This window comes from Zea mays, unplaced genomic scaffold (assembly GCF_902167145.1).
Source record: "Zea mays cultivar B73 unplaced genomic scaffold, Zm-B73-REFERENCE-NAM-5.0 scaffold_383, whole genome shotgun sequence".
Taxonomy (NCBI): domain Eukaryota; kingdom Viridiplantae; phylum Streptophyta; class Magnoliopsida; order Poales; family Poaceae; genus Zea; species Zea mays.
Genome location: NW_023367018.1, coordinates 277 through 23,268, shown reverse-complemented (window position 1 = coordinate 23,268; position 22,992 = coordinate 277). Strand labels below are relative to the sequence as shown.

At 42.9% G+C, this 22,992-nt stretch overlaps 1 protein-coding gene across 1 annotated transcript in view; it reads right to left on the bottom strand.

Moving 5' to 3' along the window:
• Window positions 1-22,992, bottom strand: part of LOC118475024 (ATP synthase subunit a-like) — a 36,381-nt gene extending 13,389 nt beyond the window's left edge. The window contains exon 1 of the mRNA XM_035963813.1: window positions 1-22,992. This exon is cut by the window's left edge and continues 13,389 nt beyond it. Coding sequence (XP_035819706.1) covers window positions 14,983-16,215 — 1,233 coding nt within the window. The 5' untranslated portion in view covers window positions 16,216-22,992 and the 3' untranslated portion in view covers window positions 1-14,982.

Here is a 22,992-nt window from a genome sequence, read left to right as displayed (position 1 = left end):
TTATGTTTTGCAGAAACACCGAAGTTTTCATACTTTTCTAATGCCCTTTGTAGGTGGCTATATAAATTATCTGTAGCCCTGTTATAGAGAGACCGCAACCCCTTATATTCACTGAAATCTGCACGATAAATCTTTCTTTTCAATTTTAAACGGAGCAACGAGCGCATATAAAGATAGTGCATACGCATGATAGGATCCATATCTTTCAAACTCAACCCTTTAACCAGACGATTAACCGCAGGTGTGTAATAAGAACTTTCGACAGCGTATTGCACATATGGATTTTTTGCAAAGATGGTTTTACGCATGTGGTTATCAATGAAACACTGAAATGGGTTGAATGGGTTACCTATATGAAACATATCACTAATATTTGCATGAATTGAATCCCCCGCGACATCTTCACCCCTTTTTACCTCTTCCGTACTGTTAAGAGCTGCATTAATACTCGAATTAGCCGAATGGCTTAAGGCACCCATTGCAGATGATTCTGGTATATCGTTGACTGTATTAGAAAGTGTGGTATTCAACTGTTCTAATGACTCGACAGTGTTTTTCATGATATAATAGTGTGTCCCTTGTTTTTGTGTGTGTTGGGTATTTTGTATAGTTGCATCTACCCGATGGGGGTTTCCCCCCCTTCTCTAAGCTTATAATAGCTTAGACAGATACAACTGTAGGTGCTTTTACTCGCCTTTCAGGATTTGCTTATTTTATAGTTGAGGGGGCTACCCAATCTCTACTGTAGTATTGTTCTACAGATTCACCCCATCAACATACTCTCGGCATCCATCACCGTTTGTGATCACTTCTTACTATGAGATCACATACTCAACTAATGAATTCAGGAGCTTCCCCTGTGCGATTTCTGAATAAATAGAATACGTAATTTGATACTCAACACTCTGTAGTTGATTTCAAGCTATTGAAGAGGATGCTTCCCTTCCTCCTTGCTAGAGCCCATCATCACGGGTACTGAATTATGCTATCAGGCTCAATACTGACAAATAACGACCTTCTCCTTATTCATTGGACTATCGTAGTAGTACCAGGAGGAAGAAGATTGGTAGCTATAAAGGTAGCACTCATAATACCTACTGCAATACACGCTACTAGATCTAGCTTGTTAGCTTCAACCTCCTCGAAGTGATCTAGATTAAGGTGTCTGTTTGAATTCAAATCGGTTATGCTGATAATTTCGTTATCAAAAAATTGGATTGATTCCTCATTTAGTAAATTGTGAAAAAAAGTATCATTTCGACAAGTTCTTAACACAGTCTTAACGACGTCTTTTGTAAATATGTACGAAACCCTCTTGTACCCATCAACAACCGAAGCTGGGTCCTTAAAAGAATCTAGGTTTACCCCGCGGAAGAATCCTAAATCAGGTATAAGGTGTGGTGTGATATAGTACCAAACAACTAATCCTACGCCAGAATACACAAGTATATTAAAGAAACCGTAGAGATACTTACGATGCCTTTCATCAAAATGACGAGTTGCAACTTGCATGAAAATGGCTACTCTAGATTGCGGAATGAGAGATTTGAGGCCAGCTCCCAAATGGGCATATTGATATAATACAGAATCACTTAATACTAAGCCTTTTATACTCCGTAAGCCTAAAGAACACTTTATTCTTAGAAATCCTATCCTATATGGAATATTCTCATCATAACTAAAGAGATTTCTTAGTCTATAGATCCATTTAGTAGGATAGTTATCAGGTGTCAGAGAATAGAGCCATTGTAGCTGTTTAATTGGTTCCTTTGTTATATGGTTGGTTATTCCTATTAATGTAATATCCGGCACCTTATAAATAATATCACATCGATTGCCCTTATAGATAAGAGGATTAAATTGAAGTATAGAATGTATACATACTAACGATAAGAGTGTGAGGATACTCTCAGCCATCCACCATGGTATCCCGCTTACCCACCAAGGCATGGCATCATAGGTATGTGTTATGTTGAGTATATAATACTTTATATATTTCATAAGTAACCTGCTTATTTGAATGAATAGAGCTTCACCGTCGCCACCACCGTTGTGGCCTCGATTAGTACCCCCTATGATTCCCTCTATCCCATCTGTTATATCCATTTCTTCATCACTTGCATCAGCCTCGTAATAAGTTGTATTCTTATTGTCTAATGATAAAGAGGATTCTCCCCGATCTATAGGATCTTCATCGATGAAATGGAAATCATGAATATCCTCGATGTAAGTTTTTAGAAAGGTGCTTAAGAACTCATTAGTAGAATCTCGATTAAGAGAAAGGCTCGGTTTGTCAAAATATCCGGTAATCTGCTTACGCAAGGGCAACAATATGCGAATCGTGCTCATAATATCTTCCATTCTTTGTTCTTGTTCGGGATTTTTCTTTGTTGAGTGTACCCCGACTCTATACTGAAAATAGTATAGAGAGACTCAACAGTGTCTCTCGTGTGTAAGAGACGTGTTTTTTGTTTCAGTTTCACTATTGGTTGGATTTATTTAGTTTGAGACATGTAAGGACTTCTCCGGAGAGGTATTCTCTGCAGTTCTGTCCATCTCTGTCGGCACCATTGTTATCTGTCTCTTAATAGTAGAGGATCGCCGACGCCCTGTCTTTGAAGTAGATACCTGGTTGGTATCTTTATGTAGATTGGAAATGTGCTTGTATACTTTTCTATTGCCCAGTGACTCTGAGAAAAGTGGGAAACCATGTCAAATCCGCATGCTTGGCCTTCGGATTCGTAGTCATAGGTGCCTTGCTTATATTTATTTTCAGACAGGCGGCATAGGATCAAAGGTTTCGAACCAAGAAGTTTCCCATTCCTTTGGCGACGCAGGGAAGTCTCATTTGGAATTTCATATAGCCAGTGGAAAGAGGCGGTTTCTGAGAAGCATCCAAAGGCACTGCGAAGAATATCCATGGCGCTAAGGACTCGATCGGAGGTGCCTTCCTCAGGAAGAATGGTTGGGAAGAGACATCATGAATCCTCATTCTTTCGAATGAACTTATATGAATTATGCATTTTTCTCGTTTCCGTCCATTTATGTTCATCCACATTTTAGAAATAGAAATTCATCCCGAAATAACCAACTACCGCTTTCCTCGAACTCTGGCTTCTGCATTAAGTTAAGTGAAGGTAGTCTAGGGTAAGGCCCGAAGAAGTCATTTAAGAAATCGAATAAGAAGCTCGAAAGAAGTGAAGGCGTATCAGATACGGATCAGTCTCTTTCCCCGTAGGCATGAGTACGGCACCCTTGACTGGTTCTAACCATTCATTCTTCCCTGGTTCGACGCTTTCTCTAGTGGAGTGGATATGTGTTCGTCTACTTGACCTTTGTTGGTTCATACATACCTTTTCATTCCTGCTAGTAAGGCATCCCAGCTTTGCCTGTCCCCACGACTGCCCGCATCAACTTGAAACCGGAGAGCACTGGCACTGAGATACCTTACTTACTGAATTTCCTGCTGGCCTTCCCTTACCTGCCCTTCCATTTAGGTTGACGAATGGGATTTCCTTTTCTAGAAACACTGGGAGACTGGGTCTTCTCAGACAGAGATGGTTCTGCTCAGCGAGAGAACGAGCATACGAATCAATTCCATGCCCTGAACTTTGAACCAGAGATCCAGCTGGCACTTCTCTTTTGATTCATAACCCTTGCTTTGGAATATCCGGTTGACTTGGGCAGTTTCTTCTATATCTCGAATGCTTCAATCGCCAGGCCAGGTTCGATCAAAGAAGTTGATAGCGCGAAAGCTGTTTTAGTTAGTCACGTGCATCCTCGCCTCTTGCTGAGTCAGGCTATCAAGCCGTTGCGCTGCGTCTATCCGTTTTCTTGTTGGGTCAGGTTGAGTTCTAAGCCCGTGTAAAGTGAGCTTGGTCTGGAGCAAGCTTGACTCGTACAATAACTCGTCTCGTCTCGTATAGTATAGACGTTGAAGAAGCAGTCAATGGTGCCTGCTCTAGAAAATGCATATATCAATCAAGGAAGTGTTCCAGAATTCGTCGTATCCTGAGGTGAATCTTGCTTGTTTTGCTAATGACGTAAATGGAAATGAAATGAAATCTTGCTTCGTAATGAATTCCGCGAATCAAGAGCTGGAAGAGTGCTTTCAACTCACTCCAAGGGGCAAGGGATGGCACTATCACGACTGAATCGCCTATTCGACTAGTGCCAAGCGACCGATATCCTGATTGCCAATCGAACCCATAGGGACAAGAAACAGATCAAACAAACCATTCACATCACATGACCCTGACACTGTGCCTATCTCGTCTCGTAAGAAAAGAATTGGGTGGAGAAGCTGGCCTGGTCAATCCAAGAAAAAAGGATCCGTCCGATTCAGTGGTTTCGCCCATAAGGGAAGCATACTTTGATCAGAAAGGCGGGTCCTCTACGCTTTGAAAATAGCAGGTAGTAGGCCCATGGGAAAACAGACTTGCTCAAATCCATATTCTTGTTTCCCGAGGCAAAACCCACTAGTGAGTCAAGTGAAAGTCCTCCAATCTGTGAGGAGAGGAAAATCCTTATTGCATAGTTGAGCAACTATCTACTATTGATGACTGAGGCATTACAACGACGAAGATTGCAGATTTGGAAAGAGTATCATTGTCTGACAACTCTTCCTTTATACAGGAAGCAACAGTAGGAAATATGAGGAGTTTATGTTCACATCCACCAACCTACCAGCTTACTAGGACGGACTATGAAGAACTGCAGCGGATGACAATGGCGCTTCTATTCGAATCGAACACAAAGACGACCCAAATACAAATACTATTTCATTTCATTTAGTAGAGTAGAGTAGAGTAGAGGAGGGGAGCCCCACCTTTGATATCCAGTCGTGTGCCTGCCTGCTCTTAGATATGATTATTTCGATTAGACCGCTCTGCTTTGATCGGGATCTTACTCCACTAATGGTTCTGTTTTCGTACCAACTGCCCGGCCTAGCGCTTTAAAAAGGGCTGTCTGCATTACTGGAAAAAAAAGTAGTAAAATAAAAGTAGGGGCCACGTAGACTATTCTGAGGTGGTATGCTAAATCCATGATCCACTGATGTAGCTAGTGTGACTAAAGCTGCAGCTATTGGCTTAACAGGTTCTAAACTCTCCCACCCGATAAAGGAATTGAAAGACTACCCCGGGCCCGGGCCACGTAGACTATTCCCTTCCGCGGACATTCTTTTATAGTCTAGAAGGAAAGTAGCAAAGCCGAACGCAAATACACATGCAAATTGCGTCGACTACCTCATCACTGTCCAAAATGGGGGATACCGCTATTCATACATGGATGGACGAGGGACTCCGCTGACAACATCAGTAGATGACTTTTCTCTTTTCTCGCGGAATGCTATTAACGTTGGAAAAAACACAGCTCTCAAACTCACCCGGAGGGTGATAGGTAGAAGCATTAGTACCTAACGGAGCGGTATCTAACCAAAAAGGGAAGGGAGGTGATGTTCTTTTTATAAACAGGATGGAGCATGGCTTCCTTTCTTCTTAGATACATTTCATTCATTCCATTTCTCTATAGTTTACACTATAACATCTTTTAAATCCTGACAGATCTCGAAAAGGGTGGGGGCACTAGAACCAAATCTACATACACATCGAAACTTCCTATCTCAGCCAAGCTAGCACCTTCATCCCACCAATGCATTGTACGACTCTCCACCCTCCGCCTTGCCTTTTCCTCCCTCATGAAATCCAAATTTCCCGCAATGAAATTCGATTTCGTTCATGTGCAAAACGGCCCTGAGATCCGGGACTGGTAAAACATGGGTGCCCCATTTTCTTTTCCGTGCTCCGCCTTAGTGCCCTTATGAAGGCGGCGGGGAGTCCTTAGCCTTTGAACCAAACTCTAGGGAACGCTCAATTGCCTGACGTCTCAACTGCAATGGTGAACTCAGTGACATACACTGAAATGGATTGCATCTATTGTTCCAAACAAGGCTGATATTAGCAGGGCAAGCCCTTCCATGCAATTTCTTGCTTCGCTCTACAGACGAAAGTGCCGGATAGTCAATGGTAACCAGAAGATCTATGGTTTTCGAGAGAAGGTAATTGGAAAAACGATTCATTCCTTTGCTTTCTTTCAGATATATATTCAATAAGTCTGACCTTACCTGAAAACGAGATTCATGAAGAAGCCCAAAAAGTGCCGGGCTTAGTGCAGCCCAGTTCCTAGCCAGTGTTCAGTTATTTTTTCAGAGCTGTCCTCCTTCCCTTTAAGCTGCTCTCTATTTGAAGCCAAAGTCACTATTTCTATCTTTCCTGTTATTTCGTACCTAGTAGTATATATGGAGAATACCAAAAAGCTATCAATTACGCATAGGAGTTGTATAAAAAAGGGCCCTGACTTGTTGAAGTGCTTATTTTTTAGAGAGATTGACTTTTCTTTCAAAAGGATACATCAACCTGTAGTGAACCGGGCCACCGAGCTTGCTTTTACCGCTCTTACAGCTCTCTCTCTTCTTTTTTTTTGGTAGTTTGGCCAGGAAAGAGAAAGAGGAATGTACCCATTTCTATTTATCCATTCTAATAGAAAGTACCCAAAATGTTTTTTAATGTATGGAGCAGGCGTATGAGTTGATATCTTCAAGAGTCAAATCCTTTTCTTGCCCACCCAAAAGAAAAAAATCGTTACGAGCATCTCCAAAATGGAATTGAAAAGCTCCAATTTCCATAATGGTAGCGGGGAAATACCCAGGGAAGAATCATTCTTTTAATCATCCAGATCTATCAATTTGCGAATTCAATAAAAAACGGACTGATCCTCGGAATACACCATTATCTTTCGAAGTGCGTAGTCAATACTATGTTATATTATATTCAAAGAAACAAGTAAAAGAGTAAAGGCTTCGCCCTTCAATACCACACTTCCAATCTAAATTCCTACGAGATTGACGTTCGAAGAAAAAGACATGGTTTGATAGAAACTTTAAGTGGGTATCAAATAAGCTGGAATGAATGGTATCAATTTCTTCTTTTCTATACTGAATCTGCTTCGGTATCTCTTTCTTCCTTCCCTTCTGTAAACCAAGCAGTGACTAGCCTCTGGCACTCACTTTCCAAAGCACCAATTGACTTGCTTTCAGAACAACCCTGATCAGTTATACCGGAAATACCACCCGTACTACGTACGCCATTCCCAACGCGGAGCGCCTTTATTTTCGTATTGAACTCCGCTAGGAAGAAAAAGTTAGACCGTAGCCTAGTCACTCTTCTTTCCAATATACTTATAAATAATCGTGGCCGGCGCAAACCTAGCACCGCGTTGACATCTTCGCTTCAAAAGCTTTCATTTTATTTCTTTCAAAGGAACATGAACTAGGTTATTTACGGGAAGTCGTCCAGTCTAGGAGCACTCCCTTAGATTTGTAGAACGTGAACATGAGTGGTAGACTGAACACCCACACAATCTCTATTTGACAGAGCAACACCTTGAACGAAATCAAAATACTAAACAGAGTGGGTTACCGGCTCTACGACCCCATTCCGGGGCACTACTGTAGAGCTCTTTGGGCCTTCCATCTTTCTTTCGTCGTTTCGCACATAGATACAACTGTACTCTCTATTAGAAACTATATAATATAATAAAAATGGAAGTACTTTCGAGTAGTCTTACATTCACATCTTTAACTACTCGTTTTTTCCCGTTGCTAGCTAGCGTCTCACCTTCTTTTCCGAAAACGTAGGAACTAAAGAGGCCGGCCTTCGGCAAAGGGAAAGCGTGAAAGGATTTAAAAAAGGGGCTTTTCCCAACGGGGGATCTAAATATGAGGGATACTTGATCCTCAACTCTATTCATACAATCCTAAAGCTATTTATAGCTTGCTGATACTCCGGATACCTGCTCCTTAAGCTGGTTCTCTTCTCTTTGGGAGTTCTCAGCCGCTTCAGCTATTATCCTGGAACGATCTAATTTCAACTGAGAGACTTGCGTTCTTACTTCCTCAAGTGATCCAGGGTAGCTCCCGTTCCTACCATCGTTTAAAGTATCTATCCACTGGATCCAAGCTTGAACCAAGTTATATCGAAAGGCAACCCGATCACAATCTTGGATTGAGCTTAGAACGAAATTGGCGAGGGTGCGTGCTGGTTATGACCAAACCTCTGGCAGTTCTGTGTTTTCTAGTTGTGGAGAAGAGCCAGTCCCCAATTCTGGCAATAGAGAGGGCCTGGTCAACGTCCAACGTTAAGTTGAATTTCAAGTGGGCGCCTAAAAGTGTTATTTTGTGGAAATTATACTTTATTTATGCAAAAATTATTAAAAAAATACCGCTGGGATATGATATGTAAAAACTTTATTAGGAATCCTTTATTTATGGAAAAACGAGGTGGTTTTTTCACGGAGTTTCTAGGGGCGTAAGCAAGGGAAAGATCGGGCTCCAAAGACACGCAAGAGCGAATAATAGCGAAAGGTGAAAAATAGCATCTCATGTGGTGACTCCCATTGCAGAAGTGTAGAAGGCAAGCGAAACATTAAGTAGGCAGCGGGCGGCACAGCACCCAGTTCCTGCAGCTGCACCCCTTGTAAGTGAAATCGTTTGTTGTTATATGCTCTTTAAGAAATAAGATGAGTTTTAGACTTTTTAGAATGTATTCACCTTTCTTTAACAAAACTGTAGCAGAATTGATGTCGCTAATGCTGACTGATCTATAACGCTCGCTCTGATGCTTCTCTTCTATTCTATCGACACCGCTGGTAACTTACCACTTTGCTATAGCAGATCTGCTAGGGTTCGTGTCATCTAGACTTTACTCAACATCTCTGCTACCGAGCCTCCTTCTTCAAAAGGTGCCGATAGCTACTTATATACTTCCTTGAGATGGCTAGAACCTTCGAAACTGTCTTATCGCAACCCATAAGCTAGGACCAATCATCATTTTATTTGCATTTCAGAGCTGTTCCAGATTGCTATCTGTTCTTAGCTGCTCAGCTCTATTATTCAAAAGAGCTAATGCCAAACCTGATACGCACCAGTTCCACTACCTTATCCTGGGCACCGGCTAATCACTTCTCTATACTGCAAAAATAAAGGATGGTTATTGAATGACAGGAAGAGATCTATTAAAACTTTGTTGTGCTTCACTTCTCAGCTACCAAATAAGGATAAATGAGAGGCCGAAGTCAATGACAAAGATGAATTACGAAACAACTTATCCAATATTTGGATAGTCTTTATTTCTCAACTCATCTCTCTCTAGTCAGCTGCTTGCGATTCGATTCGAACCTTTCTGCTCCTCTTTGCTTTATTGCTGCTCCATCTCGGATCTGATCTGAGCTGCTATTCGCATCTATTCTCGAGGTTCTAACCATTTCTTGTGCATCATTCTTTCTGGATTTCTGCCAATCTCTTTCCTTGTGGATCTCATTCCTGGGTTCGGTAGGTTGATGGCTAAGGGAAGGTCTAGTCTAGTACGGATAGGAATTTAAGACTGGAGGATGCAAGAGAAGCAGATCTTCCTCGGCAAAAGGAAGAGAAGCAGAAGCCAATACAGCGGTGGAAAAGGATGGAATGTTGGACTATGGCCTTGCTTTATGGCAGTTACAAAACACATGAAGTTGAGAAGGGGTCCCGTATCAACCAACAAGCTATCCGTTGACCTATCTTGCCTAGCAAGAAAACGGCTTGCGCCTCACTCAAGCAAGTGCGAACGGGGCATTTTGAAAGTGAAATAACAGATTTTATATTGAATTAGGGCGTTTTATATGCCATCGATCTTCAGGTAACTCATTCACTGGATGAGAGAAAGTTCACGCTCCCTATCCCTAGTAGAAATTGATTACAAAACTGCCGCAGGCAAGATAAATATAAGTACAGGAGAGGAAATAGGAATGAATTAAAGAAAGTAGGACAGGTAAGCACTAGAGTAGAGGATGCATCCATAGAAAGCGGCAAGTTAGAATATTGATATTTATTTCCACACCATAAACAAAGTAACATAATGTGTGAAATAAACTTACAGGGGCGATCTTCCTATGCGATAGATTAGTTGGGCATATACGAAAATATGCAAACCAGGTTTCTTTCCTTTGTCTAGATTTTTTGTGTTCGAGCAATTTGGATTTCCAGCTGGGACTTCAACCGCAGTCTTGCCATTCTTTTTAATCACTGGTTCAATATTTAGATATCCCCGGATGTTCAACTTCAAGGCTAGGGTGGAGATGCTCCATTAGTGAAAGACCGATCTTCCCATACCAATCATCTTCCTCGCCCACTCAATGAATCCATCCTCGATTGAACTAGGGCTTCGCTTCGCTATTGCCTCTCCTGCCTTGTGTAGTGCCCTCTGGGGACTGCTCTAGTTCCCCAGATCTTAGCCAAATCAGTCAAGTTCAATGCTAAGGATTGAGGGTGACCAGTGGTCTTATGTGCATTCGGAAGAACCAACCTATACTAACATATAAGACCGAAGGGACAGACTCCTTTCCGAATGGTCTATGGGGCAGAAGCTATAATCCTCACTTTTTCCTAGCGTCTAGACACCACCTATTAGTAGTAAATCAAGAAAGCATTTAACCATCGTCTGCGTGCATCAATTATTGCTGCTTTCCGAAGATAGACTGAATGCTGAATGAAGAGAAGACTTATCTCCCGCCGTTGCTCGAGCCCGAGCTGCCGCTGTAGTGCAATGGGTCTTTCAAGGATCGAATTGGGCGTGATCTGGCCTTCATCCTCGAGGATATCCTGGACCTTCACATGAACACATTCAACGGGTCGATACCAGCTGCTTTTGGTAACCAGTCTCGGCTCTAGCACCTTGATGCAAGCCAGAATAACCTCACGGGATAAATATTCCCGGGAATAACTGCGTTGGTGAACCAGTTGACACTTGATCTCTCATCAAACAGTTTGGTGGGGCCAATACCTAGGGAGATTGGTCAACTGGAAAATAAGGAATTGCTAATTTAGAGACAGAATGGTCTTAGTGGAAGCATTCCAGAAGAGATTGGTAACCTGAAGCTGCTAAAAGTTCTTCAACTCCCCGGATGCAAGTTCACAGGCACCATCCCTTGGTCAATTGGTGGTCTCAAAAGAAGGAACTTTATATATCAGAGAACTACTTCAATGCTGAACTGCCAACATCTGTCGGTGAGCTGGGCAATCTAACTCGGCTGTTTGCAAAGGTGCTGGGCTCAGTGGGAGCATACCAAAAGAGCTTAGTAACTGCAAGAAGCTTACGCTCAAAAATCTGTCCGTCCCTTCAATGCCTTCACAGGCTCTATCCCTGAAGAACTTGCAGATTTAGAAGCTATTGCCACAATTTTCGTTGAAGGGAACAAACTTACGGGTCATATTCCAGATTGGATACGGAACAGGGCGAGTGTTCGATCCATATCTCTTGCAGAAAACATGTTCCGTGGGCCTCTGCCAGCGCTGCCATTGCAGCATCTTGTTAGTTTCTCTGCAGAAACCAACCAGCTCTCAGGTTCTATTCTATCCCAGCCGAGATATGTCAAGCCAACTCTCTGCAGTCACTCATATTGCACAATAACAATCTGACTGGGAGTATTCTAGAGACATTCATTTAAAGGATGCAAGAACCTCACAGAGCTGAACTTGCTAGGTAACCGTCTTAATGGTGAGATACCAGATTACTTGGCTGAGCTACCGCATAGATAGTAAAACTGGAATTGTCCCAAAACAATTTCACGGGAATGCAGCCTGACAAGTTGTGGGAGTCATCAACCATTTTGGAGATCTTATTCTAACCTTGTTCTATTGCTCTTTCTCAATGGTATTTCGGAGTGCTAGACCTCATTCTCTTTGATACGCTTATTCAATTGTTTCTTACGAAACCTTACGTTACTTTAATTCGATCCACGCGTAGCGCCTTTACTTTATTCTCTTTGAGAACTTTGAAAAGCCAAAGCACCCCGCAACTTCGAATTCGAAAAGAATGCTAAAACACCTGTTCAGTAAGAACAGCTAGCTTGAACCAACCCATTCGGACTGTACCACTTTATAATCCACCACTCTACGCTGATTGACAAAAATCATCTTTTCGGGAAGCGGAGAACTCATCTCAACACAAAGTCTGGCAAAGGATAACCTCTCCTGAGTAGCTGTCAACGATCAGTGAATCAAGGCGATCCGCAGTGAGAAAGCTCACAGTAGAATGCTACTGTAGGCCGGTAATGAGCCCGGTTCGCAGAAAGTAGAAGCTGGAAATGGCTTCCCCTCACACTTTCATATAAATCTTAGCTCTAGCACAACGACCTATGAAACTACTACTTTGCTTTGATTTGAGTACAGAGCCCTTCCTATTTTAGAACTGCAAGTCCTTCGCGCTTCGGAAAAACCTTTGGACTCACCCACCTGCTCACTTACTTTTATGCACCGGAACAAAAGCATTATGCTAAGTGCTAAGTCAGCCTCTTTGAAGTAAGTTCTGAAGCAGAAGCTGGCTAGTGGAGTCAGTTGACCCAGTGCTTTCCTGAGTGTTTATCTTCAATATTGTATCAAGTTGCTTTTTCTTTCCTTTGGCTTGCTTCTCTTAACCTTCTTCACGCCTCCACTCTGCAACGCAATGTTTTAGATCCATCTATAATGAAACGATAAAGTTTGACGGCTTCAAAAAAGTTTCGATTGAAAGAAGCCCACATACCCGCTCTTCTTTCCCGCACCTACCTTTCCAAGTAAAGTACCTAGAGAAGAAGGAAGGCGGTGACACCTTTCCAAGTAAAGTACCTAGAGAAGGCAGGTGGGCCTCGCCTTCTTTCTGTAAAAGAAAAAAAAAAAAGCTACTCTACTACAGACAACGCTGCTCAAAAGAACTCAATTTCTCCACCTCTCATTTTAGTCAAAATCAAAAGAAAGGAGAAGGATCCGGAGCAGGGTCACTCCCATCATCCCCCCCGGAATCAGAATCAGAATAACTTTTGCGCTTCCTTGACTCGGGCGGGCCTTCGGAGGTTCCTACTTTCCTTCCCCGCCCCCGGACAATTTTCTTCCCCCGTGCTCCCCGCTGAGTCGCCTCCTCCTGATTGAGGGGCATCAGGCTCGAGCATCGGGATCGGGGGTGTCGGGCTCACCGCGCGCCGCGTGCCCATATTTCCTTAGCAGATTATCGAATCGATCTCTACCCAAAACTCGCTGTGTGACTCGTCCCGTACAAACTGAACCCAGGTTTCTTGTAGAAGCGGTAGCTCCGCCCCCTCTGGCAGGACGTTATCTACAAGTTCCCTTGGCGTAGTCCCGGCTTCTACTAAAGATTGCTCCTCCCCGGCCCGCCTATAAATCCTTTCTATTCTCTCTGCCAAATCAGATTAAATGGATTCCGGATCAGCGGGGGGGACAGGTGCGTCATCCCCTTTGTGGGAGAAGAACCTTCTGTTCTGAATATGAATAGTAGTCCTCCTAGAATCCAAGGCATTTCGTCGGAATACATCCTGTCTTTTCACCTTTGTAGTCCTATGCATAGTAAGTACTATAGCCCCAATCATAGCTACTAATAAAATCAGACTAGAAACCAAAAACCAGACGGAATAGTAGGTATAAAGTAAATTGCCCAATGTTTCCAAATTAGTCCAACTTCGTACCTTTCCGGCATAAACCGTATATTTCAGAGAGGTCGTATTTCTGTGGGTTGGTAGTAATGGAATGGTTTCATTATCTAAAATGAAGAACATTTCCCACCAAAAGATCAGTCCAATAATACCACTCACTGGTAAATAGCGCAATACTTCTTCGTGAATCTCCGCTATTTGAATATTGAACATCATAACCACGAATAGGAATGAAACGGCAATAGCTCCTATATGAACTACTGGGAAGATCATAGCGGAGAAGTCGAGACCTAACAAAATAAGTAAACCAGAAGTGTCGCAAAAGACTAGGATGGGAAACAAAACGGAATGTACCGGATTTTTAGCACGTACAACCATCAAACCAGAGACCAAAGCAGGGCTCGACAAAACGGAAAGAATCATTGGAATTTCCCATCTTTGAAAGATCTGCTCCCAAAAGAGAAAGGGAGACTTAAAGATCAATATGTGGGTTTGGTTTTTCCAAACAAAAGATAAATATTGGATAAAAATAGAAGTTCAACAATAAAACTTTCCTTCAGTAGGCTCGCTCCCGGTGGAGCCGCCAGCCCGCTCAGAAGTGGATTCGAACCCCCGACACCGTGGTTCGTAGCCACTTCTGAGAAGGAAGTATTGGCTATGCACCCCTTCCCTTGACTAACTAAGTCTGCATATAAGGAGTGCAGAAATTCTATACTGTTCGTATCGCCGTGCAAATTATACGCAATTTGTTTCATTGTAAACCCTTGGCCCTTCCAATTCACGCCCGGAGGAGAATCAAGCCATCGACTGAACACATCAGTAGGAAAAGACTTACTATCATACCACCCACCTATATAGGCTTTTATGAGGAAAAGTCCCATATCTACTCTCTCAGTCCCCTTATCCGGATGTCCTTGAAAAGCAATCATAAGAGGGAAGTGCGCCGCTACAGATTGAGGTCTGAACACTGCTTTCGGCAAGAAAACCCTTCTTTGACTTATGCACTTAGGCAAACAAAGCCTTCAGGGCAGGTTCAATATAATGGTTGTTGCTTGCCTCTCCGCTTATGTCAGCATAGAGGATTTCACTCCAGTCGTAGAAGGAAGCCTTTCTATGAAACAATAAAGACTAACTCGAAGGAGCCAGTTTTGAATAAGGACCTTGTCTTTCAAGCTGGAAGACCAGAACGAGGTAAAGGTGAATCCCTTGACCGAGTGAAGGAGAGCGAGGAAGTAATCAAGTTCGAGCAAAGCTTAACACAAGCAAGTTGAACTTACTTTTAAGTAGACACACTTATTGATTGGAACATGAGAATTCCACGAATTGGTAATTGATAGAATTACTACTTACTGACTCTTTGATGACCGGCTTTGGTCGAGCAACCGCTACATTTCTGGAACGGCAACTGCCTACATAACTACTCTTCCACTTTTCAAGGAAGTTAGTAGTATCAGACCATATGTAGTTCTATGATTGGCTCCTCGTTTTTATGCAATTATGAAATGACTCATTTTGATGGAGATTTGTAGCATCATTCAAGTAAATACAAATTGAGATCGTAGAAACATGAGCTTGTGATATAGCTACACCTAATTCCAGACCGGTTAATGCTAGAACTATAAATAAGGGACCAAGATCTCCTAAGAAATAGAAAATATTATTCAGAAATAGCATAGTCCAAGCAAACCCACTTAAAATCTTTACTGAACTATGACCGGCCATCATATTAGCAAATAAACGTATTCCTGAGCTTAATGCACGAAAACAATGAGAGATTAGCTCAAGGAGTACTAAAAAAGGTGCTAATGGCAGTGGGACTCCCGCTGGTAATAAGAAGCTAAAAAAATGAAGCCCATGTCTTTGAAATCCAACGATCGTAATGCCTATAAAAATGGAAAATGAAAGAGCCAAAGTAATGAGAAAATGACTTGTCACTGTGAAGCTAAAGGGTATCATACCCTGGGGATTACGAAATAACGAAAAAGTAAAAGTGACCGAGATGCAAGGGAAAAACTTGTGTTTCACATTTCCGGAAAGACCACCTATTTGTTCGTTTACCAGGTTCGGCACGAAATCATAAATAAGCTCCACCAAGGATTGAAATGCATTTGGCACTGACTTTCCCCCTCCTTTTTTCGTAACAACAAAAACCAGAAGTAGGACCAAACCGAGAGTGAGTAGCATAGACAAGGATAGATTTGTGAATGAGACATAGTACTTGCCAATATTCAGATCCAGAATTGGGTGAATTCCAAATTGATCCAATGGGCTTTCTGTTACTGGTCCGCCGCCTCCAGGGATAATGATTGAGCCGTTATTTACTATCTCGCCGTTCCTTTCCATCTCATCGTACAGATCTCTTAGAGGCTGACCCAATCGACTTGCTTCTACCCCATGCGCTCGTATATCATCATATATTTCGGAAAAGCTGTGCCCAGCCTCGCGTTGGGGAAAGAGTAACCGTTGGCGGAAATCGCGTAGAACCTCACGGTCTTGAATGCTCCTTCCAATTGAAGATAAATATCTGTCTATTCGTAGGAGTATACAGACCCCTCTGGTTGCCTCTCTTGAAACTGGAGGGTATTCTTCTTCATATTCATAATAATCAGGTAAACTTAAATTACGAATTGGCACCATATTAGCCAATATTCTATTTCTTCTCTTCATATCAGTGGAACTCCATCTAGTCATCATCATCATGGAGTAACTATATAAAATCAAATACAATCTGCTCCCAAAAGAGACTTGGTTCTACCCAACGAAATCTTTTCATGAGCGGTAGAGTAGACTGAACACCCACACAATCTCGATTTGACAATTTCAGAAATGGAAGAATTTACCAATGAGACCGTCTACAGCAGAGAGGCTACCAGGACACGACCTTTCGCACAATGGAAATGGTACTACTGTGTCCCTAAGGGCCCCTCCTTTTCAGAGAGAACTGAATCAGAACATCTTTCTCTATGAAAATGGGAGAGTAAAAAGGGAACCGAAAACATTGATGTGAGAGCAATGATGAATCGAGCCGCATCACATCAACTAGAGAACTTAACATACGAGTTTTCTATCAAAACTATTACCCATCAATCTCTATCCTCGGGGATAGAATCCAGCTCACGGCGTACCTGATAACTACGCTTATATACGTCAATTCATGGGAAGATGCTTACAGGAACTTCCAACTACTCACTTTGAGCAGGCATGTTACGAAGCTGGCTGAACTAAGCCCAAGTTCGGTAAGGCGTAAAGTAAGTGCGAACCCGAAGCGTGGGTAGAGTTGGAAAGAAGCGTAAAGCTGTGTTGGTTCGATCGAAACATAGAAACCGCTTTCATGGTTGCCTCCTAGTGGTTTCGCCAACGAGAACGCAGGCTTAAAAACTTTATGCTTTCTTTTATCCAACAGCGATTCAGTATAAGAATACCAAGCCAAGCGCAGACGATCCGGGGAATTTCCAACTATTTCTTTCTTGAGAAGTGCGGAGAACACCCCGGAGTAGATGAACTCATTGCAGATACATTGCAACTTTATATGGGACCGATCTACTTAACACACTACAACACTACACTATCTATATATAGGTATATCGTAAGCGGTAACCTTCCTCAAACGTTTTATTATCCTTAGGTGAACTTTTCTCTATCTATATGGGCGTAGGCAGTCATAGTGGGTCTGTGAAAGTCAACAATATGGATGGCATAATAGGCAATGGTTGCGTACTAGATTGGTGGTCTTATACTTAAAAGCAGTTTGCTCTGATTCAAAGCAGGCGAAGTAGTTTCAGTGGTCTCATACTTGTGGTAACTCTCTTCATTTGTTGGTGCTCGGTGGTTGGCAAAAGCGCCTTCTGAAGAGTCGTACCCACGACCCATCACCCTTTGGAATAGATCCTCAGGCCCATCGCACGGCGAACTACCTAAAGCTTAGAGAGTTTGCAAGGAAAGGAGATAGACTGACTATCAGCGACTAGCTACAGGAAAGAGATTCGGGTTGTTAGGCAAAGTTGGGAGAGAAGTAAGAAATCGGTGATAGAAGTAGTGCTCGAGATATAAGGATAGGTCACAGGAATAGGAATATGGATAGCTCTCTCTCTAGTTTGAAGAAGGATAGCTGGCTGGGAGAGTAGAACTAGTTAAAGCGCTGGCTCTGGTCAGAAGAAAGAACTTACTGTTGTACTGTAGTATGGTAATAAAAAACATTGTAAAGGAAAAACTTATCTTGTTCCGCACTGAACTTCTATTATTACAAGAAAACGGAACTTGTTGAGCTACAGACAAAAGTTTTACTTCACAGGTACTCCTCTGATACTAAATCGGCTAACGCCTACAGGAAGAAGCTGTTTCGGCAGCTGTACTCTCAAAAGTAACCAGCTATTTCCTTTTTTTCATTCACCCAGTACAGGTTTGTTTGAGAAAGGAAAGGCAGTTCCCTCTTTTGTTTAAGAAAGGCAAGGCTGTTCTGTCCTAAGTTACAGGCTCTAACATTGGTTTCGTCGGCTGGCTACTTTGAAGCAAGGGCTGCAGAGTCAAGTTAGGCGCAAGGCATGGTTGGTTGGGGACCAATAAATACTACCACATCCTGGGACACCGGAAGCTAAACCATCACCAGACCCAGAAAGGAAACGGGTCAATCAAGTCACTTATTTTCTCTAGATAAGGATGGTGCTTTCACCAGTTTATTTGGATAAGGCCATGGTTTTTAGAAGTTCAACACTTAAGCCATTCTCTGGAAACGACATCAACGGAGATTCTCGAGAAACGAGGAATGATGGCTAGCGGCACCAAAACATGAAAGGAATCGAGATCGGAGGTATTTCTACTCGGCCTTCTTCTCTGCCCTGCCCTCTTCTCAGGGAACATTCCTATCCTGGCCATTGATTCGATCAGTTTGAGAACGAAAGAAGAAAGCAATCCTCGCATACGTTTAAATACGATATATTACTAGTTTGACGAGCAAGATTCCAACAAGGCACTCGTTTTTACGAGTAAGATTCCAACAAGGCACCCGGAAACCCTGACTTCATTCTGACACGGACTTAACCATGCCCTACTACCGAACCTATCTCTAGCTTCTGGATACGAAGACAGAAAGAGAACCCATTTGTCTTTAAGAGAAACGCTTCAAAGCGGAAAGAGTGGGGAAGTGGAGTTGCCACGACGATCTAGATGGAAGTTTCCAGATTTCAAGGTAAGAAGTCGAGCCAGACTCTTTGCTAAAGCAATTAATTGGTTTTTACAACCTGGCCTCCGCAAGCTAAAGGAATGATACAGGAGACGATTAAGTGGATACTCTACTTCCACCGAAAACCATGGATACCTTGCCACTACCACTACTTCCGCCGACAACCTAGTTTGATCCATTCCTGAAGCAGATGCAGGATGCAGAAAGGATGCTCTATAGATGCACTCGAAGGAGGCACTTTATATCATACTAGGTCAAGCGATTCGTGCACTCGATCCTGGTCGATTGGTTGGGATAGCAGACTTCCTAGTTGGCAAAGTCCTCTCTCAAAAAGGTTTGTAGTATAATGGGCATCACTCATTAAGTGAAGTGTTCCGCCAAAGCATGGAAGTCCATCCAATCCAGACACTTGCCAGTTCCACTACCTTGAAAGGCTATGTATGAATCGCTTCGCTATCCTCCCTGCTCCGAACTCGAAAGAGATCTTTATCACTAGCTAGAAATGTGACAACCGGAAGGAAGGTTCTTACTGAAGTGAGTAGAGCTCTAGCTCTAGTAAGTAGAGTAGCCAGGATCCAGGATCTAGTAAAGAGAAGTATTTCATGACTTTACTTGGGTAAGGGAGTGAGTCACTACTAATGTGACGAACATAAAAAGTTATATTAAATTTTGATATAAAGTCATCGACCTGAAAAGCTTCAATCTAAGTTGCTTCTCCTTAATGCTTCTCTTGATCCGGTGGTCGGCCAGCCCCTATCCCTCGAAACCCTGACAGAACAATGACCTACAAAGGTTACTAATCGAGATTAGGGATCTGCTTCTATTGAATGAATACGCAACTTTCAACCTGCCAGCCAAAGCTAGGAACCGGGCAAGAAACTCCTCCCCAGGAAGACTAGCCTCGGGTTAAAGATAGAGAAAGCCGCCTCGGGATACGAGAATGAAGACTAGCCTCGGGCCTCGGTTATTATGATTTTTATTTGAGTGATTTGAGGTTTGCCGCAGAGAATGAAGCACGGCACTTAGGTGGGACAAGCTTCGACTCGAAGAATAGCATGCAAAGCAATCCGAATAGCCTAGTTGTTGTAATACGAGAAAAAAGAGATGTCATACTTCTGTTTCTCAAGCAATCAATCATCGACTTGCACAAGGGTTTCTTGTTATTCCGGATTTCATGCTAGTCGAAACGAGTCGCACGAAGCACATCTATTCTGATACTCCGGCCCATTCCTCAGGTCAATCCTGAATGCAACGAAGATTGGTACCCCCATCCCATAGGTCAAGTCAAACAAGCCACATGCTTTGTACGCCCACAGAACTAAAGGTTCCAGCACTACACCCCACATTTACTAATAACGATGGGGCAGATCATTCTCGGATCCGGATTGGTCGATAGCAGAAAGAAGCATGTTTTCCATTTCAATACGAGTGCCTGGACTAAATAGTTGGTTTGCTTGGCCCAGAACAAGATGGAAGAGATGCTGATGCTTACTCTGAAATAGCAGGAAGTCCACCAATCATGGGATGGGCGAGACCGCCTAGCCTACCTTTTGCTTGCTCATTCACCTCCTCGCTTTAAAGTAGTTGAAATATCCCACTCAAGAGTCTTGGCTTGGCAAGGAATCTTATCTTTGGGAAATCAAGGATTACGAAGCATATGAATAGATATTGCTCTGTCAGCTTCCGTTCGTGGTAGGACATCCATCCCACCACTCACTCGAGAAAGGAAAGATATGAAGAGGATATTATGATGTACAAGCACCCATAAACGATACAATAAATGATGTACAAAGCTGGAAGAAGCTGGTTGTTAGCATTCTATGATTTTTTATGATTCTTCTTCTCAGGCTTAGCAGTTTGCTCTTTCTTAGAACTATTACTTTCCAAGCGTTGGTTGTTGACCAAAGCAATAGCTCACGTTCCAGCAAGAAGAGGTAGGTGAATAAGCCTAGCCTTCTTTCAGGGGGATGCCAATACCAAGCATGTTAATGCCAAACTAGTATGAGCCCATAGTTGGACTGCTTTTCCCCTAAGCAAACTCCATCCACGCTTCGCGCCTTCTCGTATATCTCTGGAAATTTCTTCAGGGGTCCTACCCTAATAAGAGGGAGATGCTTCGGCATCGGACGAAGAATAGGGGAATGCGACACTTTACACAGCGGCAAGATAAACTTCCATTGCTCCGGAATGTTCAGCATTGTACTACTACGCTTTCTTCCTTACTCCGGCCAACAACATGAGGAGAAGCTGCGTACATCTACACCCTTCCTAATTGCGAATAACGAAGTCCTAGGGAAAGCAACGTTGGAAAAAGTGGTGTAGTTAAAGATAGCCATATTTAGTAATTAAGCCTTTTTTACTTTCTTTCTTCTTTTTCAAAACCAATGAATGCGGTTGGCTTCTCAGAACTCACCTCTCAGGTTCCAGACCTTCCTTGAAGGCACAGTCGAGTAACTAGCGTTCTAAGGCCTGTTTTCCGAATGGAGCACGGCAGTAGGAATTACAGACTTGGGTCTTGGAATGGTAGGTAGGGATTTCATAGGCTGGGTGGTGTGTCGAGAAGCTTACATTCGTCGATCCTGTTTTTCAACTTCATGCATTTGCCTGGACTGCCTCGGTCGGATCGGCATACGTGTTCCAATCTCCTGCAAGTATCCACGCCTCTTTAACGCAACCAGCTATTTGTTTGAGGTCCTTCGGCTCTCTGATTCTCTTTGGTTTTCGCGTAGACGGCTGGGAAGAGGAAGATGATAGGGATGATCAAGACTACCATTACTTATCTGAGATGGATTATAAAGAGATATATCTAGAGATAGAGCGGGCGCGGAAAAGGCGGACATAGGAACTAGGTGAATAAACAAACATATAGCTCTGGTGTTCATTGCGAAGTAGCCTACAAATTAGTATTCATATCCGGCTCTCACTGCTAGGAGTAGATCTGAACCAACGAACGTAGGCTAGGACCTGCATGTAATGTTACAGCCTTGCCAATACTTCCTTTTGATAATGAAATAGCCGAGGACAGGCTGTCTCGGAAGTAAGTGCTTTCATGACATTCCAACTGGTTAACACAACACTATCTTCTTCTTTTTTCAGGAATTGGTATATCGATCAAGTGGAATATGATATATGTGCAAATATGTCATCATCACTGGAATCAGCATAAGATTTGGATTCCATCAACTTGAACCTCTCTATCTTTTTCTTCTGTTCTTTTATTTTAAGCTTCAATAGCTGGAATCTTTCCATTCGTAGTAGTTATGAGCTCCTGCTTAAGGTTCTGGGCTACGAATTCCTTCCTTGGTCCCTTCCTTCGCTAGCCCTGTTCCTAAACCTATTCCTTGCATACGAGCGAGGCCCACGCAAATACTACGTAGGATATGAAATCAAAACTACGATTGATTCCCACGAGCTAAAGGTCAATACGAGCGTTGCACTAGCGAAATCTAAAGGATTTGTGTCCCCTCCTGCTTGTAGTATTGTATTGTCATCCGACAAATTATCTAGTTGTAGGCGTCCGTTCAAAGCGGAAAGAAAGAGCACTGGTCCACGGATAAGCTAAAAGGCAGGATGCAGGTACTGTTATAGAAACTCGGCATGAAACAGGAACTAGGGACAAAGAAGAGAGCCAAATAACAAGTTTAGCAAAAGACCAAGCACCCGCAGGAAAGAGACACAGAGGAAAATGGCATTCATGCAAAGCCAAAAGGTGTAGCTGAACTCCAAACCTAAAGTAGAGGGGACAGTAAGTAGAACCATCCTCCGAGGAAGCACTGGTTCGAGGAAGAATACCAGATCCAGTTGAGGAAGAGGTGGTACTCTGCAGCCAAAGGAGTAGTACTGGGGTTAGCTCTAACCATCTTGTACAGAAGAAGGGATTACGACTAGCCCAGGCAAGGAAGTAACTCAATCTCAAAAGGGCGAGAGTTTGATTCAATTAGAAATCTCAAATCAAGGCAAATCCGTTCATTGAAGGAAGTGAGCTAGCTCCCATCACTTCATCTGCTGCCTGTTCAACTAATCGAATTCACCCTTTATTCCGATTGGAATTCCTTTTATCGAATATCCCTGCTCGTACTTCGAAGTCGGATTGTCCTCCCGGCGGTTGCATCTAACCTGCTCCCAATCTGATCCCTATCCTAGTTCTGGCTCCGGCCCACTTTCATCAGCAGATCCTGCCTTTCCTAAGCTATTTCATTCCAAACATTCCCATAGCATCTTCTTTCCCTTGCCAATACAACTAGAGAATCGTAGGCCTCGTACGTGCGTATTGGTTTCTAGCGCAAGGAAGCATATGA